This window comes from Podarcis bocagei, assembly GCF_964188305.1.
Source record: "Podarcis bocagei genome assembly, chromosome: Z".
In the NCBI taxonomy this organism is placed as follows: Eukaryota; Metazoa; Chordata; class Lepidosauria; order Squamata; family Lacertidae; genus Podarcis; species Podarcis bocagei.
The window spans coordinates 31,573,768-31,591,400 of record NC_138140.1 but is presented as its reverse complement, the minus strand read 5'-3'; the positions used below and the strand labels follow the sequence as shown (position 1 = coordinate 31,591,400).

General features: G+C 43.5%; 1 protein-coding gene across 10 annotated transcripts in view; it reads left to right on the top strand.

Moving 5' to 3' along the window:
• HDX (highly divergent homeobox) overlaps positions 1-17,633 on the top strand; it is a gene marked incomplete at its 5' end in the record, with an annotated part of 49,524 nt that overhangs the window by 16,391 nt on the left and 15,500 nt on the right. For 7 of the 10 annotated variants that reach the window (XM_081180157.1, XM_081180153.1, XM_081180155.1 and 4 more), the window contains 3 exons: positions 8,581-8,634; positions 13,384-13,530; positions 14,544-14,726. In XM_081180157.1, the coding sequence (XP_081036283.1) occupies positions 8,581-8,634; positions 13,384-13,530; positions 14,544-14,726 (384 nt within the window). The remainder of the gene's footprint in view (positions 1-8,580; positions 8,635-13,383; positions 13,531-14,543; positions 14,727-17,633) is intronic. The other 3 variants (XM_081180151.1, XM_081180158.1, XM_081180156.1) reach the window with 2 other exon arrangements.

Below are 17,633 nucleotides of genomic sequence, written 5' to 3'. Positions count from 1 at the left end.
CCACTTCCTGCTACTCTCTGAAGAATATTAGGGGGGTGGGTAGGGAAAGGACTAGACCATGTGAAAAATGAACATAATGTTTTAGCTGCAGTTCATTCATTTTCAGCTTTGTATTCTTGTTATTAAAAAGATTGCCTAGACATTCTGTTGTTGCACCCATAACCTAGGCTTTCATATCTCAATTTCTAACACTGCTCATATTTACAGAGGCAGTGAAACATGACAGTCTTAGTTTTCCTGCGTTGGCACTTGCTGCAGTTGCCTAAGCCACAAGGATGCTGGTACCAGGCCAGAGAGGTTCTGGTTAGACCTGCCCAGGATTTGTGACCAGTTACGTTAACCTGATGGCTAAATTGCTATCCAAATTATCTGCCATCCTGAGAGTGACAGCTTTTTTAACCTGAGAGTGGCTGCTAAATTCATAGAAGATTTTTTCAGTGTATGAAAGGTTTGACTGATGATGTTTTTGCTCTAGTGCAGGGGTCAGCAAACTGTCAGCAGGGGGCCAGTCCACTATCCCTCAGACCTTGTGGGGGGCTGGACTGTTATTTTTTTTTGAGGGAAATGAACGAGTTCCTATGCCTCACAAATAACCCAGAGATGCATTTTAAATAAAAGGACACATTCTACTCATGTAAAAACATGCTGATTCCTGGACCGTCCACGGGCCAGATATAGAAAGCGATTGGGCCAAATCCGGCCCCCAGGCCTTAATTTGTCTACCCATGCTCTAGTATGTAGTTTTACTACAAATACTAAACCAAAGATTGTGAAACTTTGTGCTTTTTACTGTGAATGTTGCTTAATCAGATTTCAGCTGCTGCTGAAAATGCTTTTAAATGTTTTAAAATAGCTTTTAATCTGTGGCGTTTTAAATGTTGGGTTTTGTGGTTTTTGCTCTGTTGGGGTGGGATAAACGTTTAGTTGGGGCTGGGGATTAGTTTAATTTTAGTATAAATGTAGTATTGGTTTCTACTGTTTGATTGTATAGTTTGTATTTTGTTTAGAACGGCAGAGGGTTAGGGCTGTTTGGGAGTGAGTCCCAGTTAACAGAATGGCTGGGGTTCCATGGGGGGGTGTACTGGGACAACTGATCTCAGTGACCGATCTCAGGAGGAGGAGGAGGAGTTATGCTAAGACCAGACCATGTCATTACTGAGGAGGCAGGTTTAGTAGTTGGTTGAAGGCTATCCCTGCCCCCGGGTCTGGTCTTGACCGGAAGGATACTGAAATTGACAAGGGAGACCCACATGACCTTAAGGTGCTGCTTGCAATGCCAAGTCAATGATTCACAAGACGGCTGTCATCCATGACTTGATCGTGGATGGAGGACTTGATCTGGCATGTGTAACAGAGACTTGGTTGGATGAAGCAGATGGGCCTGTCCTTGCCACTGCTTGTCCACCGGGCAACCCAGGTCAGCGATGGGGTGGAGATGCTCCTTCAGGAATACTGTTGATGGCCTTTCAGCTGATGCCCTGGTGGCCTGCTACAATGTGGAGTTAACCAGGGCTATTGACTGTCTGGCTCTGAAGTGCCCTCACTGATTGCATTGAGCTCAGACAGCCCCGTGGTTTTCCCCAGAGCAGAGGGCGATGAAATAATTGCTGAAACAGCTAGAGAGCCGGTGGCAGTAAACTCATTCTGAATCGGATTGGACACAGGTTAGAGCTCAGTGTTGAGCCTACCAAGTAGTAATAGCGACAGCACAGAGGATCTTCTTCACCGCTTCTATTGCATCTGCAGAAAACAGCAGCAGAGACTCTTTTCAGGTGGTTCACAATTCAACAGAACCACCTTTGCCATCAAGGCCTGGTAAGGACCCCAAGATCTCCTGCAATTTATTTTTTTTGCAGATAAAGTCGCTCAGATTCGGAAAGAGGTAGAATCCACCTTGGGAGCAGGGCCAGGGCAGGAGAGTGCTAGAGTCCTGTCTAGTCAAGTTGCATGGGATCAATTCCAATCTGTTATCTCCATGGATGTGGACAGGCTGCTTGGACAAGTGAAACTGACCACCTGACTCCTTGATCCTTGCCCATCCTGGCTCATAAAAGCAAGCTGGGAAGGGCTGGGCAATGGTCTCTGTGGGGTGGTGAATTCTTCCCTCTGTGAGGGAGCCTTCCCAGACCTGCTGAAAGAATTGGTTATTAAAACATCTTTGGGCCCAGCCATTATGGCCAACTATCACCCAGTCTCAAATCTTCTATTCTTCAGCAAAGTGATTGAGCGGGTGGTTGCTGAACAGCTCCAGGCATGCCTGGAGGATGCGGACCATTTGGATCCTTTCCAGCCAGGATTCAGGCCACCTCATGAAACTGAAATTGCCTTGGTTGCACTGGTTGATGATCTCCGGTAGGCTAGGGACAAAGGTGAAAGCTGTTTCCTGGTTCTGCTAGATCTCTCAGCGGCTTTTGATACCATCAATCACGACATCCTTCTGAACATCTAGTGGGACTGGCAGCTGGGGGCACTGTTACACAGTGGTTCCGCTCCTTCCTCCTGGGCCGTGTCTAGAAAGTGGTGGTGGGGGATGAGTGTTCAGACCCCTGGGCTCTCACTTGTGGGGCGCTTCAGGATTCTGTCCTCTCCCTCATGCTTTTTAACATCTATATGAAGCCGCTGTGAGAGATCATCAGGGGGTTTGGGCTGGGTGTTCATCAGTATGCGGGTGATACCCAGCTCTACCTCTTTCAAATCAGAACCAGTGAAGGTGGTGAAGGTCCTGTGTGAGTACCTGAAGGCGGTTGGAGGATGGATGGCGGCTAACAGATTGAGGCTGAATCCTGACAAGACAGAAGTACTGTTTTGGGGGGACAAGAGGCAGGCAGGGGTGGAGGACTCCCTGGTCATGAATGGGATATCTGTGCCACTGAAGGACCAGGTACACAATCTGGAAGTCATTTTGGACTCATAGCTGTCCATGGAGGCACAGGTCAATTCTGTGTCCAGGGCAGCTGTCTACCAGCTGCATCTTGTACACAGGCTGAGACCCTACCTACCCGCACACTGTCTCACCAGAGTGGTACATGCTCTAGTTATCTCCTGCTTAGACTACTGCAATGTGCTCTACATGGGGCTACCTTTCAAGGTGACTCGGAAACTACAATTAATCCAGAATGTGGCAGCTAGACTGGTGACTGGGAGTGGCTGCCGAGACCATATAACTCGGGTCCTGAAAGACCTGCATTGGCTCCCAGTACATTTCTGAGCCAAATTCAAAGTGTTAGTGCTTTAAAGCCCTAAATGGCCTCGACCCAGTATACCTGAAGGAGCGTCCCCACCCCCATCGTTCAGCCCAGACACTGAGGTCCAGCTCCAAGGGCCTTCTGGCGGTTCCCTCACTGTGAGAAGTGAGGCCACAGGAAACCAGGCACAGGGCCTTCTCGGTAGTGGTGCCCGCCCTGTGAAATGCCCTCCCATCATATATCAGAGAAATAAACAACTACTGTATCAGACTGTTAGAAGACATCTGAAGGCAGCCCTGTTTAGGGAAGTTTTTATGTTTGATGTTTTATCATGTTTTTAATATTATGTTGGGAGCCAGAGTGGCTGGGGAAACGCAGCCAGATGGGCAGGGTATAAATAAATTATTATTATTTATTATTTTATTTAGTAGTGAATGGTAAACTGACCCTTTTATAGTGAAAGAGTGAAATTCTATGGCTAGATTAGCAGTTCAAAAAATATTGTTTCCGAATTTCTTTATTGATGTGGAGAGGAAATTGTACATGGATTTGGCTCTGAAAAAGTTGGCTTTTAAAACATACGTTTCCCATCCTATTGCACTATATTTGGAGTGGATGTGGAGATACCTCATATTATGGGCGGATAGTCACTTTTTATTCTGCTACTGATTTACCTTTTAAATTCTGCTGCCAGATATCTATACTACATAGTTACCAACGCTTTTAACTACCGTATTTTTCACTCTATAAGACGCACCTTTTCCCTTCTAAAAAGTAAGGGAAAATGTGTGTGCATCTTATGGAGCGAATGCAGGCTGCGCGGCTAAGCCCAAAGCCAGAACAGGGAGACGGAGCGCTGCGCAACACTCCCTCTCGCTGTTCTAGCTTCTGGCTTAGCTGTGCAAAGCCTCCGCAGGGCAGCGGGATGAAAGCACCCCGCTGCTCTGCGGAGGCTTCAAAGGCTGTCCCCGAAGCCAGAACAGCAAGAGGCTGTCCCAGAAGCCAGATCCCACTTGCTGTTCTGGCTTCTGGGGTTCAGAATTTTTTTCTTCTTGTTTCCTTCCCCCCCCCCCCGACTAGTTGCGTCTTATTGTCCGGTGCGTCCTATAGAGCGAAAAATATGGTATATTCTGGTAATGGCGGTAATTTAGGTATGGTACGAAACTAGCTAGAGACACTTTTAGAATTAAATAAAAGTAATTATTTATTATAAAGTATAAATATGAAATAAATACTACACAGTTCTTCCAATTTGCTACTGTGTCTTTAAGACCTACTTATATTTGCTGTCATAGGGTATCTTTCAATGACAGTTACAGAGGTTTACATAAGCCTGGCTGATAAAACTTTATTCCTAACCTTATTTAACTTGATAGCCAATAACACTTAGTCCCTTTCCCATAGTCAGTTGCACCACCGGGTGCTGTAGACTTCAGCTGGTTTTCTTTGAGTGAGGCTTGCAGGTAGTTCTCACTTTGGTCCAACTCAGAAACTCCTGAAGGGATTCTCCTCACTGCTTTAATGCCTTTACATGGCCTCACTGCCAATATTTGGCTTAATCCAGTGATTCAGTTTTTTGGGGGGCAGGCTGTGTACTAAGCTTTCCTTTAGGCTCAATAGCCTCTTGCCCATCTTCTGCTTCTCCTTCAGCTGCCTACTCCAGCCTTCTCCCTCAGCTTCTGTCTTCCTCTTCTTTGTCTCTCTCCCTCTGTCTCCCTCTCTCTGGTCAGCAGTGTCCCTCAGTCAGTAGTAAAATAGGCCTATTTATGTTCTAGGTGGCTTGTCCTTCAAACCAGTCAAATTTTAGTGGCATAGTATTCTCCCCCTCCCCTCATCAGAACACTTTCCCCATCCATTGAGTGACCAAAACTCTATTCTAGTAAACACGTTTTCGAGGGTGATTTATCCATAGTGTTTGTACTATGAAAAAAGCTAGTTTCTGATTTTTTAACTTGGAGATTGTGTTCAATATTTGCAAGCCTTTAATGTGCAATGTTTCTGTTTGGGAAGGGCCCCCAATCTGGATCCAGGACCATGGTGAATGGATTCTTTCCTTGTGCACTAAGTTTGTATCAAATTTCCATTCCTTACAAAGCTTGCATTGGGAAATCACTGGAAGCTTTCTTATGGGGCTAAAAACCACCTTTGGGTGGGTTTTCTGTGAGATCACAAAATGTGGGGAAGCAGCCCCACTCCCGACTTAGATCTCATATTTGAAGAACATAGATTGTGGGCTTTTGGACTAGCATTTATCAGTTACAGAAACAACCGTCTTAATGTTTTTGGTTTTATTTTGTTTGTTTTTTAAAAAAACACTAAGCAAAAATGCTTTCTATTTAGATGATACAGGTGAGTGTTGTGGTTATCTCCTGCCATTCCAAATCCTGCTTGTTAATTTGCATTTCACAGTAGAGTTTAGATTTCTTTGGGTAATAAAAGAATAAAAACCTGTGGGGTATGTTTCATGGAAAAGGTTGATAGGCTAATTACGGGTTATTTTTCCAGTTTGAAAACCAGAACAATTGTGATCTTTTGCTTGATTATGAAAAGCCATTGACTGGGGACAGAGCGCATTTTATCTTGGCAATTTCAATGTAACAAAATCTGATTATAGAGGAACAAATTGCTAATGGCTTTCACTGCATGCAAATTTTTGCCAGCAGAAATAGTATTGCATTATGTTCAGCAATGTGATACTTCTAGATATTGAAATGTACTTTTCCTTTGGGATGAAATGTTTGTCTTGGTGTGGTACTTTTGATATTTTAAAATACTTTAAAATAGTGTGTTCTTAATAGAAATTCTATTAGTATTTTTTAATAGAGTACACTTGAAAAATAGTCATTCACTTTCAGAAGCAAACCTTGCTCCTGTAGCGTGGCATGCATAGAAAACACTGGTAGTGTGCAGGGCTACAGCCATGTCACGTCAAAGTAGCCTTGGCTTGGAAGCTTCCAAACTGTTTGCTGTGCTAGGAATGGGACAAGCCACAGCAGACTCTCTTGGTGATAATGATGATGGTGATGATAATAATAAATTATTTATACCCTGCCCATCTGGCTGGGTTTCCCCAGCCACTCTGGGCGGCTTCCAACAAAAGATTAAAAATACATTAAAACATCAGTCATTAAAAACTTTCCTAAACAGGGCTGCCTTCAGATGTCTTCTAAAAGTCAGATAGTTGTTTATTTCTTTGACATCTGATGGAAGGGCATTCCACAGGGTGGGTGCCACTACCGAGAAGGCCCTCTACCTGGTTCCCTGTAACTTCGCTTCTCACAGGAATGGAACCGCCAGAAGGCCCTCGGCGCTGGACCTCTTTGTCTGGGCTGAATGATGTGGGTGGAGATGCTCCTTCAGGTATACTGGACCGAGGCTTGTGCCCAACCGTGTACAAGCTACTAGGCTATAAAAGAACTTTACCAGACACCTGTCCACATCTGTCTGTTGCAGAGTGTCTTTAATAGTAGACCTGGCAAATTATGTGTCCAGCTTCCTAAAAAGGAATAATTGTTCACTTTTGATAAGTAGTTAACTTCACAGCTGCTTAGGTTGATAAGACAGATCCTGCCAGATCAGATCAACAGTAAAACAGCCAGGGGTTTCCGGCCTGATGTCATGGTCATGGTGGTCGAGCTCTTCTGCCCTCCAGGGCAGTGGAGCTGTCCGAGCAGGGGAAAGCAATAATTTATGAGGAAAAATTCCTGGCAAAGCTCCTCGGGGGATTCTGGGGAGTGCCCGGTATCCTGCAGTGTCGCTTAAGCCTGTATCTGCCAGCTTGAAAGGCAGAACGGGAGCGGCCTGGGAAGTGTGTCCCTGCCATGGACGAACCTCCGTCTTTGGCATGATCTGTGATCAGTTCCTCAAGAATTTGGAATATTGGCTTTACTTAAGGGGCACTCCCCTGCAAAACAAAAGAATCGTGTGTAGTTATGATGTTATTTTGTCTGATACTGAGGAAAAGAAAGGGGGTTTTTACATGTTTTTCCATACCCTCCCCTCCTGACCAAGGTAAAGGTAAAGGGACCCCTGACCATTAGGTCCAGTCGTGGCCGACTCTCGGGTTGCGGCGCTCATCTCGCTTTATTGGCCGAGGGAGCCGGCGCACAACTTCCAGGTCATGTGGCCAGCATGACTAAGCCGCTTCTGGTGGACCAGAGCAGCGCACGGAAACGCCGTTTGCCTTCCCACCGGAGCGGTACCTATTTATCTACTTGCACATTGACGTGCTTTCGAACTGCTGGTTGGCAGGAGCAGGGACCGAGCAACGGGAGCTCACCCCATCGCGGGGATTCGAACCGCCGACCTTATGATTGGCAAATCCTAGGCTCTGTGGTTTAACCCACAGTGCCACCCGCGTCCCATGTTCCTGACCAAGGTAATGGACCCTATTTAAATTAGCTTTGGACTGAACCAGGAGTGGAGGAGAGAGTAATTTGGCAAGACAAAGGACTGGTAATTACATCTGACAGGAATTTATATATGTGACTTTATTCTTTAACTGAGGAAAATAATCCCCAGAGTTTTAATGGTGGAGCAGGCATCTTGTCGGGGCGTTATTTATAGCTCTGTAACGCCTTGAACAACGGAAGGAATGTTTTCAAAGGAGTGGAATGTGAATGGACAAAGGACGATGGCATAAATTATCACTGTACACCAGGTCTGGGAACAGAGTTCTGGAAGAACTACACATGTGAAGTGGACTTTTATCTGTTTGAGAAACAACCAAGGTTACATATTATGAACAACCTCCATCTGAGGATCTTGTTTCCAATCTAAGTGTGAAGATTTTATTGGATAGCCTTCTCCAGGTCAGCTGAAACAGAGATTCTCATTCAGGTGCCTAGCTGGGTGATTCAGACTACAGATGACTTTTGGACTCATTGTAGGGGAACATGGACTTAAGGACGATGGCACCCAGATTAATGTGAGAGTAGTTGGTTTGTTTGGGCTTAATATCACCAGGATGGACTTTAAGACACTGCTGGCAACATAAGATAGTCAAGACAACACAAGAGCCAAGCTCAGTATTGGAGATGGAAAAATCTCTGACTCCTAGGCCCACCTGCTCCCACACTTGACATCTTATAATGTCTGGGGAAGAGTGGGTAGAGCCACAGCTTTAGAATGTGCTTCCAGTTGTTCCTCTGCATGCGGGGCTTATATCTGGCGCCTTTTAAATTTGGCACCAAATGCAAATCTATGACTAGAAAGGAAGATGATGATTCACCCTTTAAAGTTGAATCACTTGACTCCAGGTGACTGGCCTGTGGGGGGGGGGGGGTGGACCAGTTCCAGATGCAGTCCACTGACCAGGTACAGTTTCCCTGGTCTGTGACAACAATTGTGTATCTTCCCAAACCCATTTTGAAGAATATTATTTTTCTTTCCTCAGATTTCAGGAAATCTTCCTGCACCTTGGACTATGGGGAGTTCACGAAAAAGAGCTGTAAGTACTTCTCACTGAAGCAGTAAGTGAACAAAGTGCAGACGTAGATTAGGTATTTTAAGCTTAGAACTTTTTAACTAATACGAGTAGGGTTTTAAATAAAGTTTGTCTTGAAACGAAATCTTTCCTCCCCACCCATAGCCCTCTTCCTACTTCCTCAGCATCTCCTGTTAAGGTGCAGAGATGACATTGTTAGATATGTGTAACCCACAGTCAGAGGTATGCACTGTTTTTCCAAGTAACTTTGCATATTCACATTGCCTTTGCCATTGATAGTAATTCTGATTTATGTTACACTTAACTTTCAACCTTGTAAAATGCTCGAAGCATCTCTGTCAACACTGACAGTAGTGAATGAGAAAGGGTGAAGATTATCATCTGCATTCATGGAGATCCTAAAAGTCTCCCCATTGACAGTAATGTTTCCTATATTTTATTAATAGCTAGCAGTATCAACACGGATTTCTCACTGTTGGCTTAAATAATGACAAAAGCAATAAAACTTCAAAATTAAACCTGCTGTTAGGAATCCTCCTTTTGTAAGATGGACTGCAATGTATTTCCAGTTGTCAAATAATTCTAGTGATGGATTGGTGTCACTAAAATCAACTGGGAAAGCTCAGTGGAGTGAAAAATAGCATGGCATAGCCCTTTGGAAATGCAGAATAAGACTTAAAAGGAGATGAGCATTGCTAATGGCAAGAGTAACAAAGACGTCTCTAATGGATGGCTCTCAAAATAAAACCTTCATATTTAGAATTTATAGTCCATTTCAACTAACTATTGAAAGCTCTCCTCTTACATTCTGTGTGCCTCTAAATAGTTTTGCCTTCTCCTTTTCTGTCTCATTTAATTAATTTAGAGAGAATGAAACCCAGGCTGTCTGGCACATAGCGAAAGGAAAATGCAATGACAGAGAACTATAAATCTTTCAGTTCAGCAATAACTCTAAATCTACCATGAAAAAACAACAGTGCACAGACTCTGCTTTTAGTGTTGTTGGTTAACTATCTAACTATTAATTTGTGGTGGCATTGAATAGCCTCAATCTCTGCAATTGAATATGCTTTTAAAGCAATTTTAAACCTGTTTGTAGATGCTGTAGTCTTAACAAATGACACAATTTCTAGACTTTCATATAATCTCTCTATTTGCACAAGGAAATTGTATTCAAGTGAGATTTGCTAAAAGGGTAAAGTATGTTATAAGTATCTCCAGTTGTGCTAGGACAACAAAATAGCTCCATTGGTTTTGTGACCTAGGACAATCTTGAATGCCATTCTCAAATGAGCTGCAAATAAATTTTGACCCAAAGCCGAAGAAGTGTGCATGCACACGAAAGCTCATACCAATAACAAACTTAGTTGGTCTCTAAGGTGCTACTGGAAGGATTTTTTAAATTTTATTTCAACACTGCATAGAGATTCATCTTCTTGATACTTTCAGCATCACATTCCCCCAAATATCAATGACAGCTAGGAAAGGGGCAAATGCCTCTAGTACAGCTAAATTATGTGTGTGTTGAATGTGTTGGAGCATGTACTGATCCATCTTGTTCTCATCTGTGCTGTCAAAATGTTTCTTTCAGCTGAGCTGCTTTTCCATTTCCCATTGACTCTTTGTGGGAGTGGGGCAGTGCAATCCTATTTTTCAGAACATAAGAATCCTCCTGAATCAGATGAAGAGCTCGTCTATTCCAGCATCTTGTTTCTAACAAAGACCAACTAAATGATTTTGAGAAGTTTGCAGGAGATCTGGAAAACCTTCTCTTGTTTCCCCCAGGATATAACACCCAAGTATTTAGTATCCTGGAATTTATTGCTTCTAAAGAGTTACATTTTATTATCTAGGGCCTTATCCATAAGTTACTGCTTTCCTGACTCTCATTTGAAATCATCTATGTAAATCTCTCAAAGTTTGTTAGTTTGAATACACAGTATATTAATTTCGTTAAATCAATAAATTTCAGCAAAACCCTCACATACTGGTGGAGCATACACAGACACGTACTGTCCCCTCTAAAGACAACTATTACCAAGAGGATTCAGTCCACTTCTTAATGTAATCTTGGAAGGAGAATGTGTAGTATGCTAGCCCTGGAAAATAAATTCTAATCCCATGGAAGCACCCTTGTATGTGCCACTGTGCATGTGTAGGATCTCATACAGTGGTATTTCGGGTTACAGATGCTTCAGGTTACAGACTCCACTAACCCAGAAATAATACCTTGGGTTAAGAACTTTGCTTCAGGATGAGAACAGAAATCGCACGGTGGCGGCACTGTGGCAGCGGGAGGCTCCATTAGTTAAAGTGGTACCTCAGGTTAAGAACAGTTGCAGGTTAAGAACGGACCTCCAGAAACAATTAAGTTCTTAACCCGAGGTTCCACTGTATTTGGTTTGTTTGATAGGTTATTATTGCAGTTGTACCTCAGGTTAAGTACTTAATTCGTTCCGGAGGTCCGTGCTTAACCTGAAACTGAAACTGTTCTTAACTGAAGCACCACTTTAGCTAATAGGGCCTCCTGCTGCCACCACGCTGCCAGAGCACAATTTCTGTTCTCATCCTGAAGCAAAGTTCTTAACCCAAGGTACTATTTCTGGGTTAGCAGAGTCTGTAACCTGAAGTGTCTGTAACCTGAAGCGTATGTAACCCGAGGTACCACTGTACTTTTGTTTTAATGCATTTTTAAAATTTATACTTCATGCTCTTCAAATTTTGTAAACTGCTTATGTGTAAAGGGATTAATAAATAGAGTAAGTGCACAATAATAGTTCCTAGATGGGGAAGCTTTGTGGGTTAGTGGTTCCCAACCCCTGCTTTTGATATGGTACCTTACTATAGATCAGAGAATCTAAAAATTGAAGCTTTTCTTATATATAGTCAGGCACAATCTTTAAGTATTTGCAGTTGTGCTAGATGCTGTCCCAGGGGTTTCAGTCTTTGTATAATTGAGGCAGGAACCCCAGAGAGGTGTGAGGTTGCCTACTCTGGAAAAACTGCTCAGGAATCTTCACCTTAACTCCTTTCTTGGTGGAATGCCACAGGCATGAAAGCAGTTTTGGGATTTTAGCTGTTCAAGTGAACATGGTCTTAATTAGCTGAAGAATATAATGCCAGTTAGTTAAAAGAAAGGATAATTTTAAGGCCAATAGGTATCTCAAGGCATTGATAAACACCTCTTTATCCCATACCTCTGTTTTCTCCTAGTTGCGATGCAAGTGAACTTAGGTTAAAGAATCTTTAAAGGGACCCCTGACCATTAGGTCCAGTTGTGGCCGACTCTGGGGTTGCGGCGCTCATCTCGCTTTATTGGCCAAGGGAGCCAGCGTACAGCTTCCGGGTAATGTGGCCAGCATGACTAAGCCGCTTCTGGCGAACCAGAGCAGCACACGGAAACGCCGTTTACCTTCCCGCCGGAGCGGTACCTATTTATCTACTTGCACTTTGACGTGCTTTCGAACTGCTAGGTTGGCAGGAGCAGTGACCAAGCAACGGGAGCTCACCCCGTTGCGGGGATTTGAACCGCCGACCTTCTGATTGGCAAGTCCTTGGCTCTGTGGTTTAACCCACAGTGCCACCCGTGTCCCAAAGAATCTTTAGCTTTGGTTAAAGAATTGTGAGCGTTACCTTCAGCGCAACATTGCCCATGCTGTGGCATAAGAGATATTTTTGCATGGTGGTTAGAAGGGGTATTTATTATTTATTTCAGATATTTATATGCTGCTTAGTATTCAGGGTATGGGGACAGGGAAAGGAAGCCCTTCAAAAGAGTCAGTGCTGTTTGCAGGCCATCCCTTACCCAATGTTGAGAAGAAACAAATGTTGACCTTCACACATGAGAAACCATATGTAATCTTGAGCATGACAGAGAGGCAGCCTCTACTTAGCCACAAGGGCTGCTTTTTATAGTGTATTAATTGAAGTTCTTTGCCAGAAAACCGTCTGACAACCTGTCCTTCAGAATCTGTATAACATGACTGATGAATTTAAGGCCAGGCAAGATGTGAATGATTTAGCAGACAGTGGTGCTTTAAAGGGCAAATTGAAATCTTCAAAGAGCTTGTTTACATGGATTTCTTTTTTTAACCACCTGCTTCCTAATTCTTGGTTAGTGACAATCACCATGTCACTTAAAAAATCCCTTTGCTTAGCGAGGTGCCCTGCTGGCTGTCCTCCAGTTTTGGAGTCTTCTTCCTTCTCAAGTTTGCCAAAGTCCAGCCCTGAGCCACTTGGGTGGCTTCTTATTTGGGGCTGGTGTTTAGTGACCAGAGATTAACGCTGCCGCCCCCGCAAAGTTCATTTTTTAATAGTACATTTTATATCCAGATTGGGGAACTCCAATTCCAATCAGCCCCAGCTGACATGTCCAGTAGTTAGGGATGATGGGAGTTGTAGTCCAGCAACATATGGAGGGCCACAGGCTCCTCACCCCTGTTTTATATTGTGCAAGTTGGCTTTGCAGCCAATAACCAATGGAGTTATTATGGTTCCCCCTCAACTTGCATGGTGAGGAGGGGAGCCATGCTTTTCCAGATAAATGCAGCCATATTTATCCCCCGCAAGTGACCAGGCATGTGCTTTATCACCAGCCTAATCTACATGGTAACTTCTCATTTCATTCAAAGGTTAGGAGTTAGGAACTGGGCTTTATTTTTTGACTTTGCAACACCATGTGGAACACCTTCATTTTCAATTGTTGTCTCCTTTCTAGTACTTAAAACAATAAAGTGTGTGCTTGATTTACAGCTACAAGACCGTACACAATTCAGTGACCGGGATTTAGCTACCCTTAAGAGATACTGGGACAGGGGCATGACGAGCCTTGGTGCAATTTGCAGAGAGAAAATTGAAGCAGTCGCTGCGGAGTTAAATGTTGACTGTGAAATAGTACGGGTAAGAACCTCCAGTCCTCCCGTTTCTGGTTGCAGAAAATAGCCTAGATGAAAGCTTTTAAAAAAAATTACATGAGGTAGACTGAAATAGACTGCACGTGTTACATAATGAATGGCCACGTTAGGAAGTGCTCTCTTGCTCTGTTTCCTGTCTATTTATAGTTAAAATCCCTCAGGTGAGACTTTTATCAATTGGCAGCACGAGCTGCATGTTTGACAGTCCAGTTGGACTGGGATTTTAAAACAAGCAAAGGCTTTCTGCGGAACTGAAAAGGAATAACTTGTGCAGTTAGTCAAAATATAAAAGCTCCTTGTGAAGGAGAAGGGAGCTGAGTTTTATTTTTATTTTTTTGCAAGGGAGCAGTACAATTCTGTGTTGGGAGCTGAGTATGTTATGTTATATTATGTTATTTTGCTAAGGGAGCAACACAGTTCTGTGTTGGGAGTAATCCTTTGCATGTTTCTGGTCCTATGTTCATTGTCACTCACCTTGGGAGTTGTGAAAGACCTCTGCTTGGTACCCTGACTGGTCCAACAGTGAGCTTAATGGCTGAGTAGAAATCAGAATCAAAATCTTCCCCAGTTCTACTTCAACACCCTAACCACTTTAACTTCTTGTCTCACAGTGATGATGATGGTGATGATACTCACCATTATCTTTAAAACAACAAATTGGTGAAAATTACCTAAAGCAGATAGAAGCATTTCCCCTGAAATATATATGTTTGCATATATATTTCCAAACAACATTAATATTCAGGAATTTATGTATTCTGTGTCCTTTCTCTGCCCGCCCCATCTTCCCCCAAAACTAAAGCAGGAAACCCCAGATTTTGTTCCCAAAATTAAGTATTCAGAGCAGGTAAACGTGTTTTGCAGTGTTTCATTCTGCGTTGTTGAAATTTCAAAAGAGGGAAAATACTTTGGGAAATATTAGCGTATCCTAAAGGTGTGTGGGGAGGAGCATACAGTGGTACCTCAAGTTACATACGCTTCAGGTTACATACGCTTCAGGTTACAGACTCCGCTAACCCAGAAATAGTTCCTCGGGTTACTTTGCTGCAGGATGAGAACAGAAATCGTGCTCCGGCGGCGCGGCAACAGCAGGAGACCCCATTAGCTAAAGTGGTGCTTCAGGTTAAGAACAGCTTCAGGTTGAGAACGGACCTCCGGAACGAATTAAGTACTTCACCCAAGGTACTACTGTATTAGGTAACAGCCTGGTCTAACTCAGTGAAGTAGAGATAACTGATATCCAGGCCTACATAGCCCACTGCACTCAGTGGGACTTAAATGTCAGTGTTTATTTTAGAAATTTCTGCCCTTCTTTCCTTCCACTAGGGGAACTCAGAGCACACAAGAGGATGGAGATACAGGCAAGCAACGTTTTAGGCACAACAGATATGTGCGCAATTGCGCACACACGCACGGTGCCGAACCTGGAAGTGACCTGGAAACATAAGACGTCACTAAAAGGGCAGAACGGGAGTGGGGTAGGGGCAGGTTGTGGGCTGAATGAGGTGAGAGCGGAATGGAAGGGGGTGTTTCAATTGCACACGATTTCATGCAAGTGTACAATTACCCAGAACGCCTGTACATGCAATATCATGCAATATTAAGCAGCATGATAAAGTGTTACAAGAAAATCAGCAGGCAGAACAGATGTTCAGTAGCTTCTCTCAAAAGGCCTGTAAAGAGCCAGGTTTTCACCAGGTGCCGGAAGGCATGGAGGGGCAGCCTCCATAGGGCAGGCAGTGCCACAACTGAAAATGTGTTGCTCCTCTTTCTCAAGTGATGAACCTCAGTTGGAGGAGAGACATGAAGTAGGACCTCAGATGTTGAACTGAGTTTAGGAGAGGCACCTGTGGGCGAAGGTGGTTCTTAGGATACTTTAAACTATGTAACTTCAATGTAATTGGTCTACAGGTGGCTAGAGGTGTTGAAATTCGATCTCCTGACCACTGGGAAACTTAGTTTCTCTTTGGTTAGTCATTCCTTATGCAGAACTATTAACCCCAAATTTGACTGTCTTCTGAACCTCCAAAAATGATAGCAAAGACCCCCTTAATCAGTGATTATGTTTCAGCTAGCGGTTTGCATGTGTGAAACAACTGACGCAGGTCAAACACTGCAAAAGTGATTTTGGGTCTTGTAACACTTGCAGTCTCTACAGTGAGTTGGAAGTTGTCGAATCAGCACTTTGGAAAATGCTGCAGATTCTAGGTACTAACCAATGTGCTAATGATTAGCAAGAAGATGGTGCCTAGCTGGGAATAGTGGTTAACAGAAATTGAGGACAGAAAATTTGCAAAGGCAAAGGTGGTAGCTCCTGGCCTGTGAACCTAGTTAGACTCACCTTCTAGCTTACGAGGCCATTTCAGCTAAGGTTCACCTGCCTACCATGTGGGTGTGGGGTAAATAAAGATACGCTGGCTTGGGGTGGTGTGGGAGACATAAGGATCTGGCCCATTTAACCATTAAGAAACTTTTCAGGGAAAAATAAATTGCTGTTCTTCTACAAAGTTGATTATGTTGCCAGAGCAGCAGTTGTCAAAAGATGTTGTCTGCTGACCACTTTAACTGGTGTCCTTACAGGGCAAGGTGTAGGGGGTCCTTGGCAAAGTGTCTGGCTGGCAGACTTAGCTGCTAGTTCCTGGCAGCAGCATACCAGGGAATGCTGGGTGGCTCCTGCTGATATCTGGGAGCTGCTGCTGTTAATTCCCCGCAGTATTTCAAAGTGACATTATGCTAAACTTCAGACCTTCACTGTAAAGCACCCAGTATTTTTCAGGAAAGGGTAGAAAGAGCATGCATCAGTGGTAGGGCCTGCCAGGGACTGGCACCTCAGCAGCTAACATAGAATCATAGGATTGTTGATTTGGAATGGATCCTGAAGGCCATCTAGTCCAAGCCCCTGCAGTGCAGGAATCTCAACTAGATCATACATGACAGATGGACATCCAACTTTTGCTTAAACACATCAAAAGAAATACAGCCCACCACTTCTTGTGGAAGTCTGTTCTAGTGTCTTAACAGCTCTTACTGCCAGAAAGTTCTTCCTGATGTTTAATTGGGATCTCCTCTTTCTCCTCTTTCATAACTTGAAGCTACTGGTTAAGGTCTTACCCTCCAGAGCAGAAGAAAACAAAGCTGGCTCCATCCTCCATGCAGGAGTCCTTGAGATATTGTAAGATGGCTATCATGTCTCCTCTTGGTCTCCTCTTTACCAGGCTAAATACATGCAGTCCTCTCAATCATTCCTCATAATGTTTAGTTTCCTGACCCTTGATCATCTTGGTTGCCCTCCTCTGCACACATTCCCTCTTGTCAATATCCTCCTTAAATTGTGGTGCTTGAGACTGGACACAGGACTCCAGATGTGATCTGGACACTATACTTTTTTTAAATGCAGCCTTCTTTTTAGCTGCTACATCTTTTGACTCATTAAGCATGTGGTCTACCCTATATCGTTTTCACATGTACTACTGGCAATCCAGGTGGTTTTCATCTTATATTTCTGTAGCTGGTTCTTCCTGCCTAAGTGTAGAACCTGAAATTTCCTCCATTGAAATTCTCTCTCTCTCTCTCTCTCTCTCGTTTTTTAAGTTTTTAGCCATTATTCCAATATGTTGAGGTCATCTGGAATCTCAATTCTATCTTCCACAGCATACGCTACCTCTCCCAGTTTAGTGTCATTTGCACATTTGATGAGCATTCCCTCAATCACTTCATCCAAGTCTTTTATAAAGATGTCAAACAACGGACCCAGAACAGAACCCCACGGCACCCCTCTTGTCACTTTTTTCCAGGATCACAAGGAACTGTTAGTGAGCACTCTTTGGGTTTGGTTAGTCAGCCAACTACAAATCTATCTAACTGTTATGTTGTCCAGTCCATATTTTACCATCTTTTCTTCAAAAATATCATGGGGGACTTTGTCAAAAGGCTTACTGAAATCCAGATACACTATGTCCACAGAATTCCCATGATCCACGAAGCTTGTAACTATCAAAAAAAGAAATGTGATTCATCTTCCAAAATACCCCTTGCAGACCTGGAAGGTTACTTCAGCTTCATGGAAACTATGCTATATTAACTAATGTG